Here is a 24611-nt window from a genome sequence, read left to right as displayed (position 1 = left end):
ATCCATAGTAGGGCAACTGTCAAGCCCTGACCCCAAGTTAAATTAGACTCAACATATACTAGCAATGCCATTTAATGTAGAATTCATTTTCTCTGTTATTCCTATTGAATGTGCACTCCAGGATGAATATAGCTTTCCATTAATCTGCAGTGGTTTAGACATTTGTTGGGTTATGCTAGAGAGAAAAGCAGGGCTAATACTTTGAAGGGTGCCAGACTGTCCAATGGCGAAGGCAATGGCACCCCACTCCAGTACTCTTGCCTAGAAAATCCCATGGATGAAGGAGCCTGGTAGGCTGCAGTCCACGGGGTTGCTAAGAGTCGGACATGACTGAGCGACTTCACTTTCACTTTTCACTTTCCTGCATTGGAGAAGGAAATGGCAACCCACTCCAGTGTTGTTGCCTGGAGAATCCCAGGGATGGGGGAGCCTGGTGGGCTGCCGTCTATGGGGTTGCACAGAGTCGGACATGACTGAAGCGACTTAGCAGCAGCAGACAATCCAAATTGGGGGAAATTTTCCTTAAGCATGGCTTTCACCACTTTGGAGGCTTTTTCAGTCCTGGTTCCTCCACCAGTCCTGAAAAGGACCACCAATACTAGCAGGAATCTGAAATTTCCTGCGGCTCAAGGCATTTAAGTCAAGTCTATTTGCCAGTCCCCGGTGGCGCAGGCTCCTCTGTGTTGGATCCCTATCTGGGGAGATCTGACAGCAGTCTTTGGATTATTTTTAGTACAAATCAAGCAATTTTTAGAGATCACCGGATGGTCCTTTGTAGGTTGATGATGAAGCTCAATCACTCAGTTTTGTCCAATTCTTTGTGATGCTGTGGACGTTAACCCACCAGGTTCCTCTGTCCATGAAATTTTTTTCTAAATATATATATTTTATTGACGTATAGTTGACTCGCAATGTTTCAGGCACACAGTAGGGTGATTCAGGTACATATATACATACACAGATAGTACATTTGAGCTGAAGTGAGGAAACAAGTCATATGGACATCTGCCGCCAGTGAACCCCAGACACGGCACTGGCAGGTGCAATGGCCCTGTGGTGGGAACACACTTGGTACATTCAAGGCAAGGCAGGGAGGTCGCGTAGCTGGAGCAGAGAGACTGAACAGAACAGTGGAGGACGGACGGTCAGATAGGAAGGTGGGGGCCATAGTGCATGGGGTCTTGTGGGCTCTGATGAGGTCTGGGCCTTGGTTGAGGTAAGAAGCTAGAAGAGGGTTTTAAGTGGAGGACTGATGTGGGTGACATGCACTGTAAAAAGATCATGCTGAATGGAAAGTTGTTGGAACCACAGATTCGGCCTTGAGTTGCACTCTCCACATGGACAGACAGTAACGTCTGCAGCCTCATCTTTAAAAAATAAACCACTAGCATGGTAGCATCTATGTCTACAGAGGACCACCTTCCACAGTGTGGAGGAGCACCCCCTCTACCCCGAGCGCCAGCCCTCCAGCCTGTTCCCACCGCCAAAGCCATCTCTGCCCCAACAAGTGACAAGGCAGACCACATAGAAGATATTTTATTGCTTTAATATATCTGGTGTTACAAATAGAAAATACGAATTATGATTTTGAATAAAACGGTGGTTTCAGTAAACATTTTGTTTATAAAATTAAGAGGCTCAAGAGTAAACACTTTCTCTTTATTAAAAAGTAAGGCACCTTCCATTTCCACCTCCTTTCTACCACTAACTCAGTCCTTGCACCAGAAGTGTGAACTTCTTTTAGGTACAGAGTACTGTATACACACGTGTGCACACACACACACACACACACACACACACACACACACACACGCCAGCTGCCCTTGGGCAGTGACCCAAGCACCCAGCACCACTTCCACGCAGGCAGCTCCAATATTCTGAGCCCGGGGCAGTGGCCACAACAAAACAGAACAGGGGTCATGGCACAGAGTTCAAGGACATGAGAAACAACCAAAATGTCTTATTTTGAGGAGATTCTCCCCAAGCCCGTGAGTGGAGCCAGACAGCAGGCAAGGTCAGAGGGGGCAGCTTGGGCTGGTTGGAAGGACATGTGCGTCTGTGCGCGCTCAGAAGTGTCTGCCTCTGGGACCCCGTGGACTGCAGCCCGCCAGGCTCCTCTGCCCATGGGAATCCCCAGGCAAGAATACTGGAGTGAGTTGACATTTCCTGCTCCAGGAGATCTTCCCGCCCCAGGGATCGGACCTGTGTCTCTTGCGTCTCCAGTGGCAGATTCTTTACCACTGGCAACACCTGAGAAGCTCCTGGTTGAAAGGGAGTCCCTTTAAATTCAGAATATCTGAGAAAGAATTACACTATTATAGAAGGGGTGGGGATGGGGGCTGGGGCTGCAAACTCTGTTCCCACCTGAGGAGGATGCGCTTACCTAACCCAGCAGACCCGAGTCCCATTCACGGGCCACCTCTCCTTCTGCCCCTTCCCCTCATCTCTCAGGGACCTTTGGAGTTCTCAGGGGGGAAGGACCCAGGTGAGCTTGTGGTGAGGGTTACAGGTAGGAGAACACGAGCCCCTGAGTGGCACCCGGAGGAAGGCAGCAGAGGTGACAGTGAGCACAGAGGGCCCTGGACCAGGACATCTCCTGCAGAAAAGAACCTTTCTGTTCCCAAATCAGGCTACCAGACGCCCCAGATTCATTAGCACCATCACATCCCAAGGAGGTCAACACCCTGAATTGGCTTCTTCTTCTCAGCCACATTAATGTTTTTGTCAAGTTTATTGGTGTTTGGTGTGATCAGCTCTGAGGAGAGAGGGTTTGCAGACAGACGCCAACACGAGCTGGAAGAACCTGGTCCCGGCGTCCTGGGGGGTGTCCTGAGGGTGTTTTCTCTCCCACAGAAGGTCAGTGGTCAGTCTGGGGCCCAATAATGACCCTTGTCCAGAGCAGCTGCTGCTCCTGAGAACTGGGCTCCTAAGGGTTTTCAGACACTAGAAAAATTAATCTCCTGAATAAGCTTTCTTTCAGGATAATGTGCAGGCTTTGTCCCGAGGGATGGGCTGGAGCAGGAAGGTGAGGCAGCAGCCAGGACTGACTCCAGGCTTCTCTCTGCCTCCCCAGCTCCCAGAACCTGCAGGGGGAAGGCAGGGCCCCCACCTGTGTGCTGGAAAGTGCAACTCCCCCACGGAGACCGGGCAAGCTCTGGAGTGGCTTCCAGGAGGCAGAGGCTCTTTCCTCCAAGACACAGATGTTCCTCCCAGTTCCCCCAGAAGCTGCTCGGGGAAGGCGGTGAGGCTGGCAGGCAGAGCTGGGCTGGCTGAAGAGGTGGGGGCAGTCCGAGTCCCCTGAGTCGCTCCTCCACCCTCTCTCAGAAACGCTCCTCCCGGACAGTGGTGGGGGCTTTGCTGCTCTTGCTGTCCTCCTCGTCCTCCCCTTCCTGGGGTTTCTACAAGAGAGACAAGGGGACGGCCATTGGGGTGAGGAGGCAGGGACTCCACCCTGCTGAGTATCTGCCTGCCCATGCATCTGGAATCCGGGGGAAAACCAGAGCCCCAGGCACTCAGCATCCCTGACAGTGAACAAGGACGAAGACAGGGGCTACGCTCACACACAGTGCTCCCCCGACACACACCATCATGACAGGAGTGAAGGAGGAGCGAAAAGGCCAGCCTTCCGGGACACCACAGCCTCCAGGGACCATCTCACTGTGAGTGCCACTGAGCTCCCGTCACCCTCCTCCCCTTCTGACAGCCTCACCCCACCTGGATGGACCCCTGCATGCCTGTGGGAGGGCCAGGTCTGCACCCCGCTCAGCAGTGCTGACTACCCCCGGTCAGGAGCAGCCCCCAGGATGATGAACACGGTTACCATGTGTGTGGAACAGATGCACAGCGAACTGTTACAAAGACAGGATGTATTATGGCTCAAAATATGTATATATTAATATAGCTTCCCCATAGAAAAAGAGACTTTATATGTGAATATCTTTTCCCCATAGAAAAAGAGACTCTGGGTCAGTTTGTCATCAGATTTCTTGGGGACGATGGCACAGAATTAGAAGGCATTCAGGGTCACGCTTGTTAGCTGGGTGGGATTTAAACATGCCCTGGAGATTATGCTCTGAGGTTCCTAGGTGCTGACTGCCACCTTGGGCGTTTGTCTGCTTTTTAGGAGCACTTTGCTTCTTCCCTCAGGGGCTCATCTCGTTCCCAACAAGCCTCCAGCACAGGCCAAGCCCCACACAGCTCTGACCATCGAGGCTGGCAGGGCACATGCAGGCCACATCAGCTGGACAAACAGCATTTCACCCGCCATGACCCCCAGGGCAGCCCGTGGCAGAGGCAACAGTGGGAGATCCAGCGTCCAGTTCTCCATCTTGCTAACTTGTTGGCACCAGCTCAGCCTCAGCCCTGAGAAGCCCTCACTCAGGAGCCAGCAGCTGACTTCAATCAGTCACGCCACCTCCTGTCTCGACACACTCATGCACACACACCCGCCTCCTTCAGCGCCATCACCTTGAAATCACAACCAAACAAGGCTTATGTCTCAGTGGCCGAGAACTACCAACTGGAAGAAAAATGGAAACCCAAACACAGATTGTCATCATCAGCATCAGTCCTGACCCACTGGAAGTTCTGGCCCTTTCAGCCAGTGACCCACCTCACTAATCAGAAAGCGCAGCTCTGGCCCGATTCATACCTATCCTGTCTTCCCCTGGCGCTGAGACTGAAGTCCTGGGATGGCCTGCAGGTCCCACTCACGCCCGCCACCTCGGTGGGGGAAATGACGGCTCCTTCACGACGCCCCTGACAGCCCTGACTTCCCTGGGACCAGCCCCGCGTGATTCTGACCCCCGTCCCAGGCCCCCCAGGAGCGAGGGAGGTGCGGACACATGGGGAGTATCCAGCACAGCACCGTGAGTGCCTGCACCCGCTGGCCTCCTGGTCCGACCCATGATGCTTCCCACAGTCCCCACGGACAGACTGAGCGCTCACCGCCTACCGGGTAACAAACCTGGTCCCCGGGGACAAGGATCTGCCTGTAAGACAGGGAAGTGTGGGCCGACCTAGGTAGTAACAGGAGGAAATGAAAATGTGTACATGGAGATGTGGGGCCGGGGGGGGGCAGTGGTGTAGAAACGTCAGACTCTCCTAAGGAAACAAGCAGGGTAGAAAGCCCAGCGTGCACAAGCACATTTCTACATCCACAGAAAACACTGGAAAATGACTAAATGTTACCGGGTTATCTCTGGGCACTGGGCCTACAAGCAACCTTTACTTTCTTCTGTTTGCTTTTGCCCAGGGAAACACAGATTACAAAGTAAACACAGCAGAGTCTCACATCGCTTGACACAATGCATCACGTTTCAAATTGAAATCTTTTCACGAGAAATCCATCCTGTTATCACAGGCACCTTTTCATAGGCTCACACTAATAGTCACCAAAGTGTCCCAAATCACGCTTCCTTGTCTATGGCACCAGGGACAAGCCCATCTCCACAGGGCTGATGCCACGCTTCTCACAGGCTTCTGAGAAGACCACTCCTGTCTCAGATGCTCCCTGTGGCCCCACTGAATGTCCTGTCCCAGGCATCGCCCCCTTCACCTGCTACCTGCTACCACCTGCCAACTCCAGAGCATGAGATCAGAGGACAAACAAGAAGGGAACAGAGATTAGCATCCGTCTCTCAGTGCATATCCTTAAAGCACTAAACATACCTCTTTCAGATACCATTTTTGCCTTAGATAATTGGCAAAGATTTTCAAAATGATGAATACTCCGGGTTGGCCTCATACACTGCTACAGCAATGTACATTAGTAGTATTGATAGCACCTTCTTTCTACAGGACAGTCTGGTAACACATATCAAAGTCTTAACGGCGCAACCACTGATCTGTTTCTCAAGAAAATACGGTACTTAAGAACATGCCCAAAGAGTCAACTCCAGAACAGTAAACACAATATCATCTCTAACAACAACCAGAAACAATCTTAGTGTTCCTGGACAGGAAAATTGTTAATCAAATCATGTCTATTCATGTGCAGTGATTAGAACACTGTGACGTCAAGTATGTTGTAAAAGACTAATGACCTGACAAAGCGCTTGCAGAAAGTACAAAAGCACGTAGAACAAGAAAGCTTACAGAACAACAAAAGCACAAGACTCTATTTTTGTTTAAAAAATACATACATATACCCACATATATTTATCATATGTGTACACAGACATGTGTGAGCAAATGCAAAAAGACAGGACCTCATCTCTAGGTGATGCTATTACAGGATGACTTTTAAATTTTGTACACTTTAAAACAAACAAAAAATTTAAAAATGTGCACACTTTGCTATATTTAAAATTTTTTTCTGCAAAGAATGTGTATTACCTCTGTAACGGGTTTTGGGTGTTTTGTTCTTTTAAGCAATATCGCACTGCCTCCTGAGAGCTGAAATTCCTTTCATCCTGATTCAGATTTGATATCTAACACATTGATTAAAGGATTCCCTGGTAGCTTTACCTGCAATGCAGGAGACCCCAGTTCGATTCCTGGGTCGGGAAGATCCCCTGGAGAAGGGATAGGCTAACCACTCCAGTATTCTTGGGCTTCCCTTATGGCTCTGCTGGTAAAGAATCTGCGTGCAATGTGGGAGACATGGGTTCTATCCCTGGATTGGAAAGATCCCCTGGAGAAGCAATAGGCTACCCACTCCAGTATTCTTGGCTTCCCTGGTGGCTCAGACGGTAAAGAATCCTCCCACGATGCAGGAGACCTGGGTTCGATCCCTTCGCCCCTGGAGAAGAACATGGCAACCCACTCCAGTACCCTTGCCTGGAGAATCCCCATGGACAGAGGAGCCTGGCGGGCTATAGTCCATGGAGTCGCAAAGAGTCGGACACGACTAAGCCCAGCACAGGCCGATGGTTAAAATAGTTCCCAGCCAATTAGAAAAGATGGGAAATACTTTTCTGTTCTCGATTTAATAATTCCAGGTCCTCTCCCCTTCCACCATGATCCACCCCTGCTTCCTGACGTGTACTTTGAGAGCCCTGCTGGCAGCCCATTGACTCTGGTCCCTCCTTGGCACCTCTTGGGGGCCTGCCACATGCCAGGAGAGCCACTGCCTTGGGGCCACCACCGCTATGACAGGATGAAGGAGCCAGCCCCCCACATCTCCTCTCCACTCAAGAACCCCAGGCTGAAAGGAGAGGAGCCGGGGCCTCCGGACTTGTCTCAGGACCCCGGGGTGGGTGCTGCTCGGCCAACTGTGACACAGGGACCAGATCTGGGGACCAGAGCAGGGAGGCCAGGAGCAGGGAAGGAAGTGGGAGAAAAACCCGGAGAGGGCAGCAGAAAAGCGGGGCTGAGCCCCACGGAGGAAGCCCTTTGTCTCCACGTGTGTGACGCTGAGCTGCTCTCACAGCCACCGGTCCCCCGGCGCTCCCCCGCCTCCCCCCAAGGCCACAGCCTCAGCAAAGTCTGCGCCACATCTCCCCCGGCAGCTCCCACATACTCACATTTTCAGGAATTTCTTTGTTTGCATCCTGCCTCCGGAGATCTGCCTTGATGAACGCTGAGGTTCAAGGACACAGAAGAAGGGCAACAGAAAGTTATCAAGCAGAGCAATGGTCAAGTTCATCCACAAGAGGGAGCTCTTAACTCTCCTAAGGGTCACGAGTATCCCACCTCCTTCAGATCTTCCAGGGATCTGGAGGTTCCATCAGCCACCTTGACAGAGCCTGGGGGACCACTGCTGTGCCAGACAGGAAGAAGCCAGTGATGACGCTGGCCTCCATGCATAGACCCCTGATATTTGCAGGGAGTTTGCACACGGTGCTCCAGTCCTCACAGCAATCTCCAATCTACAGATTAGGAAAGTGGGGCTCCCAGAGGTCGGTCCACTTGCCCCAAGGTCAAAGAGCTATGGAGGTCAGTGTCACAGTGCAGGGTTCCAACAAGGGTCTTTTGAGACCAAAACTGAAGCTCATTCCAACAAAATATACTACTGCCTGCCAAAGATACTTCCTCATGAGCCCTCTCGTCTGCCCTGCTGCATGTGAGCCCCTTAGCTGCATGATCAGTCAAGACATTGGCTGCCAAACTGCCAACAGTCTAAACTCAGGCGCAGTCAGAGCATCACTTTATCCTGAGGCCCCGACTCACCAGTGAGCACTGCTCCAAGGGTCAGAAAGACACACAGGAAGATGTTCCCAGGCATGGTTCCATAGTTGTCGATAATCTGGCCCTGGGAGATGGTGAAGATGATCCCGAATACCTGCAGAGACATGGAGAAGACTGGAAACAGGGGCCCAGGCAACCAGCCCACAGGGGAGCTGAGCTGCCCATATGCAGCGCCTGCTCCCGCCGAGCCCGGGAGGGAACAAGGACCCACGGCTTCAAGGCCACCACCCAACGAGTGGCCTACCTGGGCAGACACGTTGAGGAGGCCAGATGACATGGCTTCTGATTCTGGGTATGTCAGCTCCACGGCAAATTCAAATCCCAGTGGGAGGTAGCCAGTCATAAAGAAGCTAAAGCCCAGATCACAGAAACAAGGTGATGGAGAATGTCCGGAAAAAGGAAAAAAGGGTGCCCATCTCCTGCCCTACAACTCCTTTTTCTGTTTATTCCCATCAAGACATTCCAGGCCCTTGAAAATCAGGCCACCCTCTAGGTGGTCATTATACACATATGCTCACACACCCTACCCTTTCATGTACTGTCCATAGAAAAATAAGCAAGAGGTGAAGCTGAGTAGAGATCCCTGTGGAAGGGGCACCATTTCCTATACTTTCTCATACAACAGGTCTAGAAAATTCCAGTTCTGATCTCTTTCATCTGCACCACACTTCCTGGTGCTTTCACACCTGTTATTTCTCTCGTTCTTTCCAACAACTCCACAAGGGAGGTCACTCATCTGCAATTACAGATAAAGACACTGAGCCTCAGAGTGGGTAGGGAGGTGCCTATGATCTAATAAACAGTCAGCAACAAAGAGCTCAGGACCCACACTTTCTGATCCCCAGGCCTGTGTACTTTCTGTGACCCCAAGTTGTCCCAGGCAGAACTCATAAAGATGCTAAACATTTCCTAGCTTCCCAGAGATTTATGAAGGACATAGTCCATCCCAACAGCATGGATGGGCCTGGGTGCCCCAGGCAGCATTTTGAAACCTTTATGAGTGAACATGACCTCTGACCATTTCCACGTTTGCAGAGGTCAAGGAGAGGTGGCAGATCCCTATCGCATCCTAGGATGTCAGTAGGTCCTGGAACCATGGATGGCGCTTTCCAGTTAAGTAGGTTCAAAGTACAACTTACCCCATTGCGCCAGCCGTGATGAACACTACCCACAGGCGTCCCAGGTTCAAGGTGTATGTGTAAACCACCATGCCCACCAGAGCCATGATATAGACCACCAAAGTTGTCTCCCTACAAGCAGAGGCAGCGAAGCTGAGTCATAAACTGCAGACTTTAACAGGATATTTTCCCTTCCTTCCTTCCTCTTTTCCTCCACCCCACTTCCTATCTTTTGGGCAACTGCCGAGTGCTGAGCAAGCCCAGGTCTGTGTGCTATTTACTCTCAAAGAATTTTCCGTCCATGAGGTTGATGGACACCGGACCAATGATCACAGTGTAGCTCAGAGCTACAAAGGGTGAGACCAGGACAGTATGAAGCCTTCTTGTAGCACGTGTGTTCTCCTGCAGAAACCTCTCAGCAAGTCAACACTGGACTGGGTACATCCCACCCACAAACAGGGACACAGCCCTTTCCTTTTCTCTTTCCACCAGAAAAAAAAAAAAAAAAACACAAAAAAACAGGGGCACACATCAGCTGTGGTCAGGTGGCGGTGGCACGCAGACAACCCCAGAAGCCCGTTCTGCTTGTCTGCATCGCCCCCCGCCCCCCGCACAACGCAGGGCAGGGACCTGCCTGAGAGTCTGTCGTCTCCGGGTCCTTCCTGTTGCCACACGTGCAGCCCAGCTCTCCCCGCTGAATCTGAACTGCTCCACTCCTGACAGTGCAGCGGAGAGAACATTCTCCAGCCCTGAACGAGCCCTTGACTCCAAAGCCCGAGGGAGAAAGCTGCACCCACTCCCGGCGCGTGTCCCTCCGCTGGCCCCTCCGAAGGCCCAGCAGGGCTGGTTTCTCTTCCGGGCTCACCCTGCGCGTGCCCCTGCACGCACCTCTCCCCCCAGGTGGCCCACCCAGGACTGCTGTGGCCCTGACTCCTGCTCTGGGACCGCCACCCTCTCCCCGTCCTCCTGACTGAGGTCAGGGGCTCGGCACCTCCTTGGGCGCTGTGGCCACGAGCATCAGGACTCAGACCATGAAAGCTCAGAGCCTTCCCTCATCTCTGCTGAAGCCAGAAACACAGTGGGGCCGGCAGGTGTATACTGTGTTTATGTCAAACTGATACCGCAGTGATTGGATGCCAGAGATTCTCTTAAGCACTTTCCATATGTTTAGTATTTCATTTAACCCTTACAAAAGCCCTGCAGGAAAAGAACGACTGATTTAAGAAAACTGAAATCATATCAAGCATCTTTTCCAATCACAAAAGTGAGATTAGAAATCAACTATGAGTATGGTTGATTCATGTTAATGTTTATACATGTATTCATGTTAATACAGAAAACAATAAAATTCTGTAAAGTAATTATCCTTCAATTAAAAAATAAGCAAATTTTTGTAAATGTAAAAATTTTTTTTAAAGTTTAAAAAAAATCAACAATGAGTAAAGAACTACAAAACCCACAAACACATGGAGGCTAAATAATTATCCACCAAGCAACCACTAGGTCACTGAAGAAATCAAAGTAGAAATTAAAAAAAAAAGAACACCTGGAAACAAATTGACAAAAAATACAGTACAGATTATATGGGGTACAGGAAAAGTAGTTCCCAGAGGCAAGTTTTAGTGACACAAGCCTATCTCAGGACTTAAGAAAAATCTTTAAACAGTGTAATGCAAGGCAGTCAGCATAATCAAAGCAATTCCTGTCAGAACACTAATGGAAACTTTGCAGAATTAGAACAAATAATTCTAAAATGTGTATGGAAATACAAAAGACCACATATAGCAAAGCAATCTTGAGAAAGTATAAAACTAGAGGTATCAGTTCTTCCAGATTTCAAACTGTGCTCCAAAGCTATTGTAATCAAACCAGTATGGTACCGGCACAAAACAGGCACAGATGAATGGATCTGAAGAGCAACCCCCAAATGATGAAAGAGGCAAGAATATACAGTGGGGAGAAGACAGACTCTTCAATAAACGGCGTTGGGAAAATTGGACAGCTATACACAAAAGAATCAAACTCAACTGCTCTCTCATGCTATGCAGAAAAACAAACTCAAAATGGACTAAAGACTTAAAGACTGAAACCACAAAAATTCTAGAATAAATTTATAGGCAGTACACTGACATCAGTGTTAGCAATTTCTGGGGTGGGGGGGGGGGAAATGTCTCCTCAGGCAAGGGAAACAAAAGCAAAAACAAATAGGACTACATCAAACTGGAAAGCTTTAGCACAGTGAAGGAAACGACCAACAAAATTAAAAGGCCATCTGTTGCATGGAAGAAGATATATCTATAAGGAGTTAATATCCAAGATATACAAAGATTTAATACAATTCAACATCAAAAGAAAAAAAAAACCCAATTGAAAAGTGGGCAGAGGATCTGAACAGAGATTCTTCCAAAGACGACGTACAGATGGCCAAGAAGCAGTGCAAAAGGGAACCCCTGTGAACTGCTGGAGGGTACTGTAAATTGGTGCGGCCACCATAGAAAACAATATGGAGATTTCTAAAAAAAAGTTTCAAAACAGAACACCCAGGGGGCTTCCCTGGTGGCTCAGTGGTAAAGAATCTACGTGCTAATGCAGGAGACATGGGTATGATCCCTGGTCTGGGAAGATCCCACATGGGGCAGAGAAAGTGAGCCTGTGCACCACATCTATTAAGCCTGAACTCTAGCAGTGCAACTACTGAAGCCCAGGCACTCTAGAGACTGTTCCACCACAAGAGAAACCACTGCAGTGAGAAGTCCATGCACCACAACTAGAGAAAAGCCTGCAAAACAACAAAGATCCAGCACAGCCAAAAATAAATAAAATTATATGTATATATATGAAAAACCAGAACACTCAGATGATCCAGCAATTCCACTCCTGAGCATTTATCCCAAGAAAATGAATACACTAATTCAAAACAATACACGTACCCCAATGTTCACTGTACTATCATGTACAAAAGCCAAGATAGAGAGGCAATCTAAGTGCCCATCAATAGACAAGTGGATTAAAAAGATGTGGTATGCACACATATGTATTTCAGCCATAAAAAGGAATGAACTCTTGCCATTTGCAGTGACATGTATGGACCCAAATGACTTTATGCTAAGTGAAATAAGTTAGAGAAATACAAATACTATATGATTTCACTGCTATGCAGAATCTAAAAAACAAAACAAATGAACAGACGTTAAGTCAGAAACAGACTTGTAGATACAGAGAACACACAGATGGCTGCCAGCAGGGAGAGGATGGGGTGAGGGGGAAGGAAAGAAACAGGTGAAAGAGATTAAGAGGTACAAACTTCCAGATGGAAAATAGATGAATCAAAGGGATGAAATGTACAGGGTGGCGAATACAGCCAATGAGTAATAATATCCTGGTGTGGTAACAGACCACAACCAGACTTAACTTAGGGGTCATTGTGAAATTTCTAGAAATATTGAATCATTATGTAGTGTCAAGGAACTAACATAGTGTAGTAGGTCAATAATACTTCAAAAACCAAACAAGCATGCAAACTCACAGAAAAAGAGATCAGATTTTTGGTTACCAAAGGTAAGGATGGGGTAGGAGAAGGGGAAATAGGAAGAAGGCAATCAAAAGGTTAAAAACTTCCGGGTGTAAAATAAGTAAGGGCTAAGTATGTAACGTGGGCTTCCCTGGTAGCTCAGATGGTAAAGAATCTGCCAGCAATGTAGGAGACCTGGATTCCATCCCTGGGTCAGGAAGATGCCCTGGAGGAGGGAATGGCAACCCAATCCAGTATTCTTGCCTGGGGAATTCCATGGATAGACCATGGGGTCGCAAAGAGTCGGACACAACTGAGCGATCAGCACACACACACAAGTATGTAATGTACAACACGATAAACATAGTCAACATGGTGTATGTTATATATGCAAGTTGTTAAGAAAAGAAGTCGTTAAGAAAAGAAGTCCTAAAGGTCCTCATCATGATATTTTTTCTATTTCTTTAATTTTGTATCCATACATGATGATGGATGTTCACTAAACTATTTGTGATGTTGATTTCATGATGTATATAAATTAAACCATATGCTGTTTACAGATACAGTTTAAGTCCATTATATCTTAATAAAACTGGTAGGAAAAAAGAAACATATGACTATCTCCAATATGACAAATGTGGAGACTGAGCTCAGACTAGTCAAGTTACTTGTCCAAAGTCACCTACTAGGTAAATGCAGAGTAGAATTAGAAACCCACACCCTCTCCACTCCCACACACAGGAATACTAGCACACGATGGGGCTACATCTTCGGAAAAAAGCAACAGCCTCTGAAGGACACCCCTCCCTTCTGGGTCTTCAAAGCAGCTGCTGAGGTCAGAGGGCCTTCATCTCTCCTCCCCCTGCTCCCCGCATACAGGCCCTCCTGCTGCAGAACCTAGCCACATGGGCACCCATCTCCCTTGCTGACCCCACAAGTTCACCCTTTGCCATATATTTCTTTACACACAGCTTCTTCTTAAACCACTAGCCTGTCTACAAAACTATCTGTAGCCTCAGCCAGACATAAATGGACCTGACCATCCAATTTCCATCTCCAAACCAAAGGAGACACACCTGGGAGCCTCGGGGAGAAGGAACAGGCACCAAAATGCCCAGATGACAGAGCTCCCCCACCCTTTCTCTGCCCAAGTAGTGGAGCGGAAAGAATGTCCATGCTGACTGCAGGATGCAGACATCAAATGACACTAGGAACCAGTGTCAGCTAGACTCTGCAGTGTCCTCCCAGCCCTTTCACTGTCTTTTCACTGTCTTTTCTGGTTCATCTGAATCATCTGGCTGCCCACATCCTGGCCCAGCAAACACTCCAATCCCTGCTTTCTGTTGCCACAGAGCAAGCCCGGAAAAGAGATGCTGCTATTCCCCGGTTCAAAGGAGGCCAGTCCTCACTGCTTGAAGCAAGCAACTGGCATATGGCAGAAATGAGGCAGTAGCGCAGCTCCACCAGCAGGAATTAGGTCCAGCTGGGCTCCTCCTTGTGTCCAGCCAGGCAGCCACATCCCCAGGGAGGGCCTCAATTGGCCTTTGATGAGGGCAGCCAGAGGGAGCCCTGGTCTGACCAGAGCCTCACAGAAGCGGGTTTGTGTGCAGAGAACAGGTCTGCCGCTGTCTGTCGCCTCCAGACACTGGGAACTTTGGAGGCCTTGACAAAGCAGCCCAGAATACTGCCCTGCCCAGCGCAGGACAGCCCAGGCAGCTGCCCCACTGAGCCGCATTAACTGAGCACCCAGCGGATGCGGAGTACAGGACGCACTCAAGCTGAGCCTCTGTTTTCAGAGCACTTTCTCCAAGGCTGGCTACTGAATCAAGGCATCCGGGTTGATTTCTAAATGCAGACTCCCCTACTAAATTGGCATCCATGAGGGGTGGGACCCAGGGATCTGTGTTTTTAGAAAGTGTCCTGGATTAGCCTGCAATCCACTAAAATCTTAGTGGCTCTTAGAAATGCACTGGGCAATCAGGACTAAACCATATCACAGTATTTACCAATGACGTGATAGCAATTGCAAGGTAATACACTGAAAATAGTTGGACACACAGAGCACCCTGGTTAACCCCAGGAGGTCCATGAGCAAGACATGGGAATTTGGCAATGGAACCACCTCCTCATCCCCAGAGAAGATACATCTGAACTGCCTCCTTGACCACTCATACCCCAGCTGCAGCAATCACATCCTTGGAGCCATGTTCCTAAGAACATGTCATTTCAAAACATGGTCTCCAATTCAGTCCAAGCGGGAGAGTCACTTACTTGTAGGTTTTGGTCCTATCCAGCCAGATGCCTGAGATCACAGCCCCAAGCATTCCTGCAAGGACGATGGTCAGGCCGATTCTTCCAGCATTCACTTCTTCCCCCTGGGGAAACCACAGCCCCAAGGATCACTCAAGGATGGAACAAGACATCTGACAGGGCACGGTCACCAGGAGGCAGAGGGGTAAAGGCAAGTAACTGGGGTGCCATTACAGCCAATTCTCAGAAAGTAGCAGAACAAGACAAGCTGTAAAAAGCTGCCAGTACTTCTAGGGGAGGAAATCCTAGAATAACTGCTCCTCCTAATATGATATAATATGACCCTGGGTGTGGGTGCATGATAGTGGATGCTGGGGGAAAACAAATTCTATCTTTAGAAACCACTTTTAGGTAGTTTTCAAAAATATAACCCTCTTAGGAACCCTTTATCATTATTCCATTTCACAGATGGAAAAATTGAAATATGTACATCCGAACATTCCATACTTGGGCTTTTTTTCCAGTTATCACTGTTTTAGAGGTAGGAAGATATTACATATGTTTGCGTGTTTATTAAGAGCCAGACACCATGCTGAGGGTTTTATATCATCATCGTATTTAATTCTCCTGATTGCCCACCAGGAGGTTAAGAATCAACATTCCCCATTTTACAGATGAAGACATCAAGGTACACTGAAATTAGCCTACTAGCCGAAGGTCATGAGGCCTTTATTAAGTGCAGAGGCAGGATTTGAACTCAGACCTGTCAACCTCCAACACTGGAACACTCACTCACCCATGGTGGCCCACCGTTCCCACGCTGAGACCCGTGACCTTCCGAAAGAGGGTCGGGCCTGACATCCCGACTGCAGGATACTCAGTGTCCATTTCCCAGTATTTAACCCTCCCTGGTTCTGGAGACATTTGCAACCTGCTTTCCGTTGAACAACCTAAGACTTTAACATTAAATCTTGCCCACATTTCACAACTTAACTGATTTCATAGGTGATTCTATGTGTATATATGTTTACCTACCATGTTGCCAGGCACCATGCTATATACTTTACACATGTAAATCTTATGATTTACTTTCTAATTCTAAAATTAGTCTTTTAAAAATATAAATTTAAATTAACCTTTCAATAAATAACTAGACTTCTTTTGCAAAAAAGAGCATGAGAGCTCAGAGACGCTAACCAGCTCTCACACCGCTGAGAACCACCAGACCTGGGGCTGAGACCCAGGGCCGCCTCCCTCCAAATCCTAGAGTGCACACCATGCCACACCGCCTCCCCAGCTCCTGCCCAGACACTAGACCTCTCCTTCCCTCTGGCACTGGTCAGCTTAGGGAATGTCCTTACCGGATAGTGGAAGATCACCATGCGAGTCAGCAGAGTGGACAAGGCATAAAAAGCACCAGCATTCAGACCTGAAGGAAGGAGGGGGAAACACAGCATTAGGGTCACTGTCCTGCTGGGGTCATTGCTAGCTCTCCCCCTCAGTGGTGAGAGAGGAAGGAAATTCTCATCCTTGTTGCCACTGAAGGTGGTGACCTCAGAGAAGAAGAAATACTACAGAACAACCCAAGCTAACCATTTTAACCTCTTTTGAGCCGCACACCATTGCCCTCTCATCCCTTTATCCTGTGCTAAAAACACAGGCTCCAAGAAGTACACATTACTCCTAGGTCAGATCCACCTACATCCCTCCTAAGCGCTGGCCTGAACTCACTGCACCACTGCACACCTTTCCACCTCCTCCAGATGACCTATGCCCTCTCCAGGATGCTCCCGACCTCTGGCCCCTGACAACACTCCCATTCTCACCTGTTTTCACATCTCTCCAACTTTTCTTCTCAGACTCAACAGCATACAGAGTCTTACATTTGAAACCAGAAAGGACCCTAAAGGACATTTAGATGACTCTCCTAATTCATTAATTTATCCAACAAATAAATGGAATACTTAGAACATTCTCTAAGAATCAATTTCCTTAGAGGATGAAGTCATTTTGTTCAAAGCCATACAATGACTTCGTAACTAATGTGAGACTAAGATGAATCCAAAGGAGAAGGACCTCCTCCCTTCCTTTCATAATAACAATGATGGTGACGATGGTGGTGGTGATAGTGGTGGGATGATGGTAGTGGTGGTGACGGTGGTGATGATGGTAGTGGTGGTGACGGTGGTGAAGACAGTGGTGGTGATCATGATGACCACAGTGGTGACGGTGGTAGAGTGGTAGTGGTGATGGTGATGGACATGGTGATGGTGAAACGGTAGTGGTGGTGATGGTGATGAGGCTCACACAACGACCACTGGCACACGTGGCATTAGGTCCACTAAAAAGGATGTTAAGACAGGACACGGTGCCCAAATAGGGCAGCCTCAGGAATTGATGGTGATAGTTGATGGTGATGATGGTGGTAGTCATGGTGACGGCATACTCTTATGTACTAGGTACTTTTCTAAACACCTTACAGTGCTCATAATAATCCCAGAAAGTAGTTAATATATCCTCATTTCCATTTTATAGATAAGAAAAATGCACACACATTTAAAAAACAAATACAGAGGTCATTCTGGAAGACCCACCAGGGATCTTTTTAATTTCAGCTAATTTTGAGGCTCACAGGACTACCACGGGCACACCTGGCATTAGGGCCACTTAAAAGGACATAAGACAGGACACGGTGCCTGGGCACGGCAGCCTCAGGTTCCCGCTTCACTGGAGCCAGTCCACAGGACCCAGGCCACAGAGCCACTCAGAAGCCAGTGCAGGGAAACGTGGGCATGGCCCCCATCCTGCCTTAACCCCTCCCAGGAGCCACTATTGTTTGTAACTCATGCAGAGGCATGGTTGCCAGGATCTCCATAAAGGCCAGACCAATGGAAAGAGTTGCTATGCTCAGAGAAACACAAAGAATGGCTTCCCAACAGGGTGAGTAGATCGCCCAGCCCACTTGCAGTTCTTTTCATCAGAAGTAAAGTCGCCTAACTGCAGTTGACTTCCATTCTTTATCAGGTTCCCAGAGGAATGAGAGAAAAAGTTAAGAAAAGGTCAAATTCTCCTGCAAAATGGGTGAGTTTGGTTTGCCCTCCACACCATCACATGGGTGGTAAGAGGCAGGGCTGCATTCGAACCGACTGTAGGGTGCTGGGTCCTCTAGCTTAAACACTCGATCTTCTATCCTTACTGAACTGATCCTCAAAGACTTCCCCAGCTCAGCTCACTGGTAATTTCATGCCCAGACTCTCCGAGCAGGTCACCTCAGGGATGCAACAAGGCTGAGCCCAGTGCCACCTCCCGAGGGGCACAGGGCCACAGTCGGTGCCCCAGACGTGTCATCAAGCATCACTACAGCTGCCACACTCAGGCTCTCAGCAGCCTCTCAGATAACAAGCATACCTACACCTCACCTTCTTACCACACACCCAGCCACTTGGAAATTCCATTCCCAAGTCAAGAGAACCCACAAGGAGACACATTCCTGAAATGGTGTGCAAGAAGAATGAAACCAGCCCCCTTCCTGCCCCTCAGTTTAACAGGGCCAGGGGGCAGGGCACATGCCAGGTCAAGTTCAGCTTGGGCCCACCTGGGATGAACAAGGAGGGCAGAATCCCCAGGCGACTGAGAAATTATCCAAGAGGACTGGGAGCAAAAAACTAAACACCAGCACTTTCGTGACCCCAAAAAGCAGAGAAAGAAGCAGGGCAGAGGGGACTGATCCAGGAGGTTGAGCAGCTTTGTGAGGCTCAAAGGTTTAGGAAAATCTCTTCCAGATCAACAACCCCTGGGAGCTCGTTAGAGATGCAAATCATGACCCCACCCAGACCTCCTGCTGTAGAAACTGGGAGCGGGGCTTTGGGCGGTCTGTGTGAACAAGCCCTCCAGGTAATTCTGATAAAGCTCAGTTTGAGACCCACTGGCTCAGCTAGACTAGTGTGATCTACCAATAACCATCCCCACCTCCCAGCCAGAGAGGAGACGGAATCAGGGCTAAGGCGGGCAGGGTGTGGAGGGGAGCAGAGGTTCACTCTGGAAGGCTGCCGTTCTTTCCAATTCTTTCTACACTCCAACCCTAAAGGAATTAGAAATTTCAAACCCCTTTTGAATCTAGACGTCCCTTGCCATATTGCCAAAGGTTGCCAGATACAGTTAAACGGCGTGAGTCCTCTTCACTGACTTCCCTGGTGGCTCATAAAGTAAAAGCGTCTGCCTGCAATTCGGGGGACCCGGGCTCAATCCCTGGGTCAGGAAGATCCCCTGGAGAAGGAAATGGCAACCCACTCCAGTACTCTTGCCTGGAAAATCCCATGGATGCAGAAGCCTGGTAGGCTACAATCCATGGGGTCACAAAGAGTCGGACACAACTGAGCGACTTCAGTTTCTTTCCCCTCCACTGACCAAATCAAGGGGTCCGGCATCCACACTGAAAGGCAGGAATGAAATTCATGCTCTGTCCTGTGTGTGACTACCTCTCCCAGGAATGCAGGCGACTGTGTTATAGTTAGGTATGATTGTCCCTCAACAATGTAAGCCTAGCCAGGTCAGTGAAGTGCCTGTGGGGAAATGTGATCGCCCCTGAAAGGCCGGGTCATTCTTGCATCAGCCACCTGGGAGAGGTGCAGGTCCCTGAGGGGGTGGGCTTTAGGAAGGCAGAAGAGACTCTAAGTCCCTTGTATCAAGGCTAAATTATCCAAATGGCAATCTAGAGATCACCGGCATTTATTTGTTTTGTTTGTTCAGCCGCTCAGTTGTGTCCGACTCTTTGCGACCCCATGAATCGCGGCACGCCAAGCCTCCCTGTCCATCACAAACTCCTGGAGTTTACTCAAACTCATGCCCATCGAGTTGGTGATGCCATCCAGCCATCTCATCCTCGGTCGTCCCCTTTTCCTCCTGCCCCCAATCCTTCCCAGCATCAAGGTCTTTTCCAATGAGTCAACTCTTCGCATGAGGTGGCCAAAGTATTGGAGTTTCAGCTTCAGCATCAGTCCTTCCAATGAACACCCAGGACTGATCTCCTTTAGGATGGACTGGTTGGATCTCCTTGCAATCCAAGGGACTCTCAAGAGTCTTCTCCAACATCACAGTTCAAAAGCATCAATTTTTCCGCACTCAGTTTTCTTCACAGTCCAACTCTCACATCCATACATGACCAATGGAAAAACCGTAGCCTTGACCAGACGGACCTTTGTTGGCAAAGTAATGTCTCTGCTTTTTAAGGCCTTAGATTTTTAAAATGCAGATTTCTGAGCTCTACCGGGACCCACTTAATTTGATTCTCCTGGAATGAAGCTAGGAATTTGCTTAACAACCACAAACCGCCCCCCCACCCCCGCCCCGGGCATTTCTTAAACTCACTGAAAAGGTGACTAAATGACCTTGGGCACAGGAAGATCACAGAGCAGACCCAGGCTCTGAGAGGCTGGGTTCACGTGGAGGCAGCTGGGAGGGCAAGGGGCTTCAAGACACTGAGAATCACCTGTTACACACCCACATTACAGGTTCTCAACTCTGCTGCAAACTACAATCTCCTGGAATGCTTGCAAAGGCAGATTCCCAGGCCCTACCAGACTATCTGAATCTGACTTTGCAGAAGAGAGAGGCAGGGAATCCAGGCACACACCAGCCACAACCCAGGGACTCTACTCTCAGGCCAGAGTGGGAAACTCTGATCCCAGATCTCATCTCTGGATTCCTGTATTCTGTGCTCATTTCCCTTTGTCCTTCCTGAACCTGGAGTAAACTGTTGGTTTAAAGGGCCAGCCTGACCTCAACAAAGCTCCAGGGAATCCCGGAAGGATTTGCTACCCACCCAGCATCTTGCTGGCATCTTGAGGGGGCACACAGCCCCTCCGAGGCCCATGTAGGGCGGTATAAAGGCCTTGAGAGTCCCAGGGACAGGTGTCCTCAGGACACAGGTTGAGACTGGGAGTTCAGATGCCCAACCCTACACAGACTCTTCATAAGCATACCTTGAGTTCCAGGGAACTCAAATAGGAAGCAAAGGTTATTACTCTTTTTTAGAGAGACAAAGGATGGGCCCAGGATGGGTGAAGGTGGTATACTCAGCAATTAGCAGAGCTGACACCAAAAACTCAGACCTTATATTCCTTACGTACCCACTCTGAATTCACTGGCCCATCAATCAAGGCTATTACTCTGATACATGTCCACCCAGATCCAGCACATTTGTCCGTGAAATTCTATCAACTGCTTGATTCCCAACGACATAGTCTTAAGTGTTTATAATTCAGAGGAAAATATAAACATTATGTATCATATGGTTATGTGTGTCCTCAGTCACTCAGTTGTGTCCGACTCTTTATGACCCCATGGACTGTAGCCCACCAGGCTCCTCTGTCCATGGAATTTTCTGGGCAAAAATATTGGAGTACATTGCCATTTCTTACCACAGGGTACTCCAGGGGATCTTCCCAACGCAGGGATAAAATCCGAGTTTCCTGCATCTCCTATATTGGCAGGCAGATTCTTTACCATTGAGCCACCTGGGAAGCCCTACACTAAATGGTTATACATGTATATAATTAAAGTATGAACCATTTCTCTGAGGTCTCAAAGCATTTAGTCGAATTTGTAGAGGGCCTTTTCTTTTTTGGTTGTGTGTGTCTTTTCAATTTGGAGCAAAGATTATAGAAGAAGAAAGCAGGGATTCTCAGGCAGGTTGAGTGTCAAACAGTGCCTTTACATGACCTACAACCCTTAGAAAGACACATTAAGACTGAAACCTCATCATCCCCATGTCCCAAAGATGGCTGGTCAGTATAGGTAGGTCCTGCTTCTAACCCCCGGAACTCCAGATCCTCATCTTCAAAGAAAGCAAGCCCCAAGCAAATGGTCTGAGGACTGAATCTGAGGAAGGACATCCATCACCACCACCCCATCAGACATATCCAGAAGCCACTCAGGGAACTGAGGCTGAAAACAGAACCCCGGTTCTGTCTCCAAGAGGCTCCCTTCTGCATGGGCAGACAAAGTGGTGTGGTGGTTAGGGAGACAGGCTTTGGTCTCAGAAACAGACAGAAGTTTATACTAAGCTCTCTTGCTTACTACTGTTTAATCACAGGCAAGGAATTAAATCAGAGCCTCAGTTTCCTTAGGTATAAAATGGAGCAGTTAAGCACCTAAGTCATGGATTTCTTTTGAAGATTAAATGAGATAATGTATATAAAGCACTTTACACGGTGCCTGACACACAGTAATGGCTCAGTAACATTTTTTCCCAAATCTGTGATCAAGCCTAAGAATCATTTCCTAGTTGGCAAAGAGCTCTGTCACTAAGTCCAACTCTCTATTGAGAAAAGGCTTGTGTTTTTCTGATTATAACAAAATGTGTGCAAACAACCAGATTAGTTCAATTCCTCCTCACTGGGATTGCCCCAGGCTTTTGAGAAAATGTTAAGAAATTCTGTTTTTTGAAACTGGACATTTTTAATATAATGTCATCCCTACAAATGAGATTCTTCTCCTTCCCCCAAACTTGTTGCTGTTGTTCTTTGTTCAATAACCTTCTTGGACTCATTTTTTAAAATCTGTGTCCTCAGTCATGTGCAACCACTGGTTTCTGCTCTACTAACTTAGTTTAGGGCTAATGATTAGACAGAAATTTCCTTAAATATCTTAAGCCCATAAGTCTCCCCACTTTGCTGAGGACCTCTATGTATTCATTGGGATTCGTCTGTGATGTTTCAGCAGGGTGGTGCCAACTCTGCCCTAGCCTTCACTTTCCCCTTACCCAGAGCTTCATGTGCAGCCAGAGGTGAGACTTTAGCACTTCCCTGGGTCTTTCCCAGGCATGTGCACAACTCTGGGCATGCAGATTTCTAGACTGCTAATAATATGTCAGAGGTTTCCAAAGCCCCCTGGTTATCTCATTCTCCAAATTTTCCTTTCAAGATCTTTGGCTAGCCTCTTGATGACCCCAACTGGTATCACAACCTCAGGCATTTGTGATGTTAAACAGTGACTGCTTTTAATAAATACTCTGGACATAGTGATTTCCCACTGGGAAAACTCTGAGTCAGGTCAAATATAGGCAAATCTTCTAAATGGAGCCTTTCCAGGGAAACGGAAGTCAAATAAACAGTGAGCCAGAAATAGGACTTTGTTGGGGGATGGGGGGGGGGGCGGGGTCCAAAATTGTTTGGCCCCCTACAGTGGCTGTGAGGTTGCTAGTTTTCACAGCTATCATGTCTGGGAAGCTGCTGGTTTTCAAGGCTACCACAGAGTCTGGAAGGGAGGATTGGAATAGGACAAGTTAAAACACAAAGCTTGCTCAGTTCAGTTCAGTTTAGTCGCTCAGTAGTATCCGACTCCTTGCGACCCCATGAACCGCAGCACGCCAGGTCTCCCTGTCCATCACCAACTCCTGGAGTCTTCCCAAACCCATCGAGTTGGTGATGCCATCCAACCATCTCATCCTCGGTCGTCCCCTTCTCCTCCTGCCCCCAATCCTTCCCAGCATTAGGGCCTTTTCCAGTGAGTCAACTCTTTGTATCAGGGGGCCAAAGTACTGGAGTTTCAGCTTCAGCATCAGTCCTTCCAATGAACACCCAGGACTGATCTCCTTTAGGATGGACTGGTTGGATCTCCTTGCAGTCCAAGGGACTCTCAAGAGTCTTCTCCAACACCACAGTTCAAAAGCATCAATTTTTCAGTGCTCAGCTTTCTTCACAGTCCAACTCTCACATCCATACATGACTACTGGAAAAACCATAGCCTTGACTAGACGGACCCTCATTGGCAAAGTAATGTCTCTGCTTTTAAACGTGCTATCCAGGTTGGTCATAACTCTCCTTCCAAGGAGTAAGTGTCTTTTAATTTCATGGCTGCAATCACCATCTGCAGTGATTTTGGAGCCCAAAAAAATAAAGTCTGACACTGTTTCCACTGTTTCCCCATCTATTTCCCATGAAGTGATGGGACCGGATGCCATGATTTTAGTTTTCTGAATGTTGAGCTTTAAACCAACTTTTTCACTCTCCTCCTTCACTTTCCTCAAGAGACTTTTTAGTTCCTCTTCACCTTCTGCCATAAGGGTGGTGTCATCTGCATGTCTGAGGTTATTGATATTTCTCCCGGCAATCTTGATTGTAGCTTGTGCTTCTTGCAGCCCAGCGTTTCTCATGATGTACTCTGCATATAACTTAAGCAAGCAGGGTGACAATATACAGCCTTGACGTTCTCCTTTTCCTATTTGGAACCAGTCTGTTGTTCCATGTCCAGTTCTAACTGTTGCTTCCTGACCTGCATACAGGTTTCTCGAGAGACAGGTCAGATGGTCTGGTATTCCCATCTCTTTCAGAATTTTCCACAGTTTATTGTGATCCACACAGTCAAAGGCTTTGGCATAGTCAATACACAGAGATAGATGTTTTTCTGGAACTCTCTTGTTTTATTGATGATCCTGAATGTTGGCAATTTGATCTCTGGTTCCTCTGCCTTTTCTAAAACCAGCTTGAACACCTGGAAGTTCACAGTTCACGTATTGCTGAAGCCTGGCTTAGACAATTTTGAGCATTACTTTACTAGTGTGTGAGATGAGTGCAACTGTGCAGTAGTTTGAGCATTCTTTG

General features: G+C 48.2%; 1 protein-coding gene across 1 annotated transcript in view; it reads right to left on the bottom strand.

The window, feature by feature from the left end:
• Positions 1–1530: 1530 nt before the first annotated feature.
• Positions 1531–24611, bottom strand: part of FLVCR2 (FLVCR choline and putative heme transporter 2) — a 59937-nt gene continuing 36856 nt past the window's right edge. The window contains exons 4-10 of the mRNA XM_065940174.1: positions 16371–16438; positions 15031–15134; positions 9270–9380; positions 8375–8480; positions 8113–8224; positions 7467–7522; positions 1531–3398 (exon numbers count right to left, since the gene is read on the bottom strand). Coding sequence (XP_065796246.1) covers positions 3321–3398; positions 7467–7522; positions 8113–8224; positions 8375–8480; positions 9270–9380; positions 15031–15134; positions 16371–16438 — 635 coding nt within the window. The 3' untranslated portion in view covers positions 1531–3320. The remainder of the gene's footprint in view (positions 3399–7466; positions 7523–8112; positions 8225–8374; positions 8481–9269; positions 9381–15030; positions 15135–16370; positions 16439–24611) is intronic.

Source organism: Muntiacus reevesi, chromosome 7, assembly GCF_963930625.1.
Source record: "Muntiacus reevesi chromosome 7, mMunRee1.1, whole genome shotgun sequence".
Taxonomy (NCBI): Eukaryota; Metazoa; Chordata; class Mammalia; order Artiodactyla; family Cervidae; genus Muntiacus; species Muntiacus reevesi.
The sequence above is the reverse complement of the archived record's forward strand: the minus strand, read 5'-3'. Positions and strand labels throughout refer to the sequence as shown.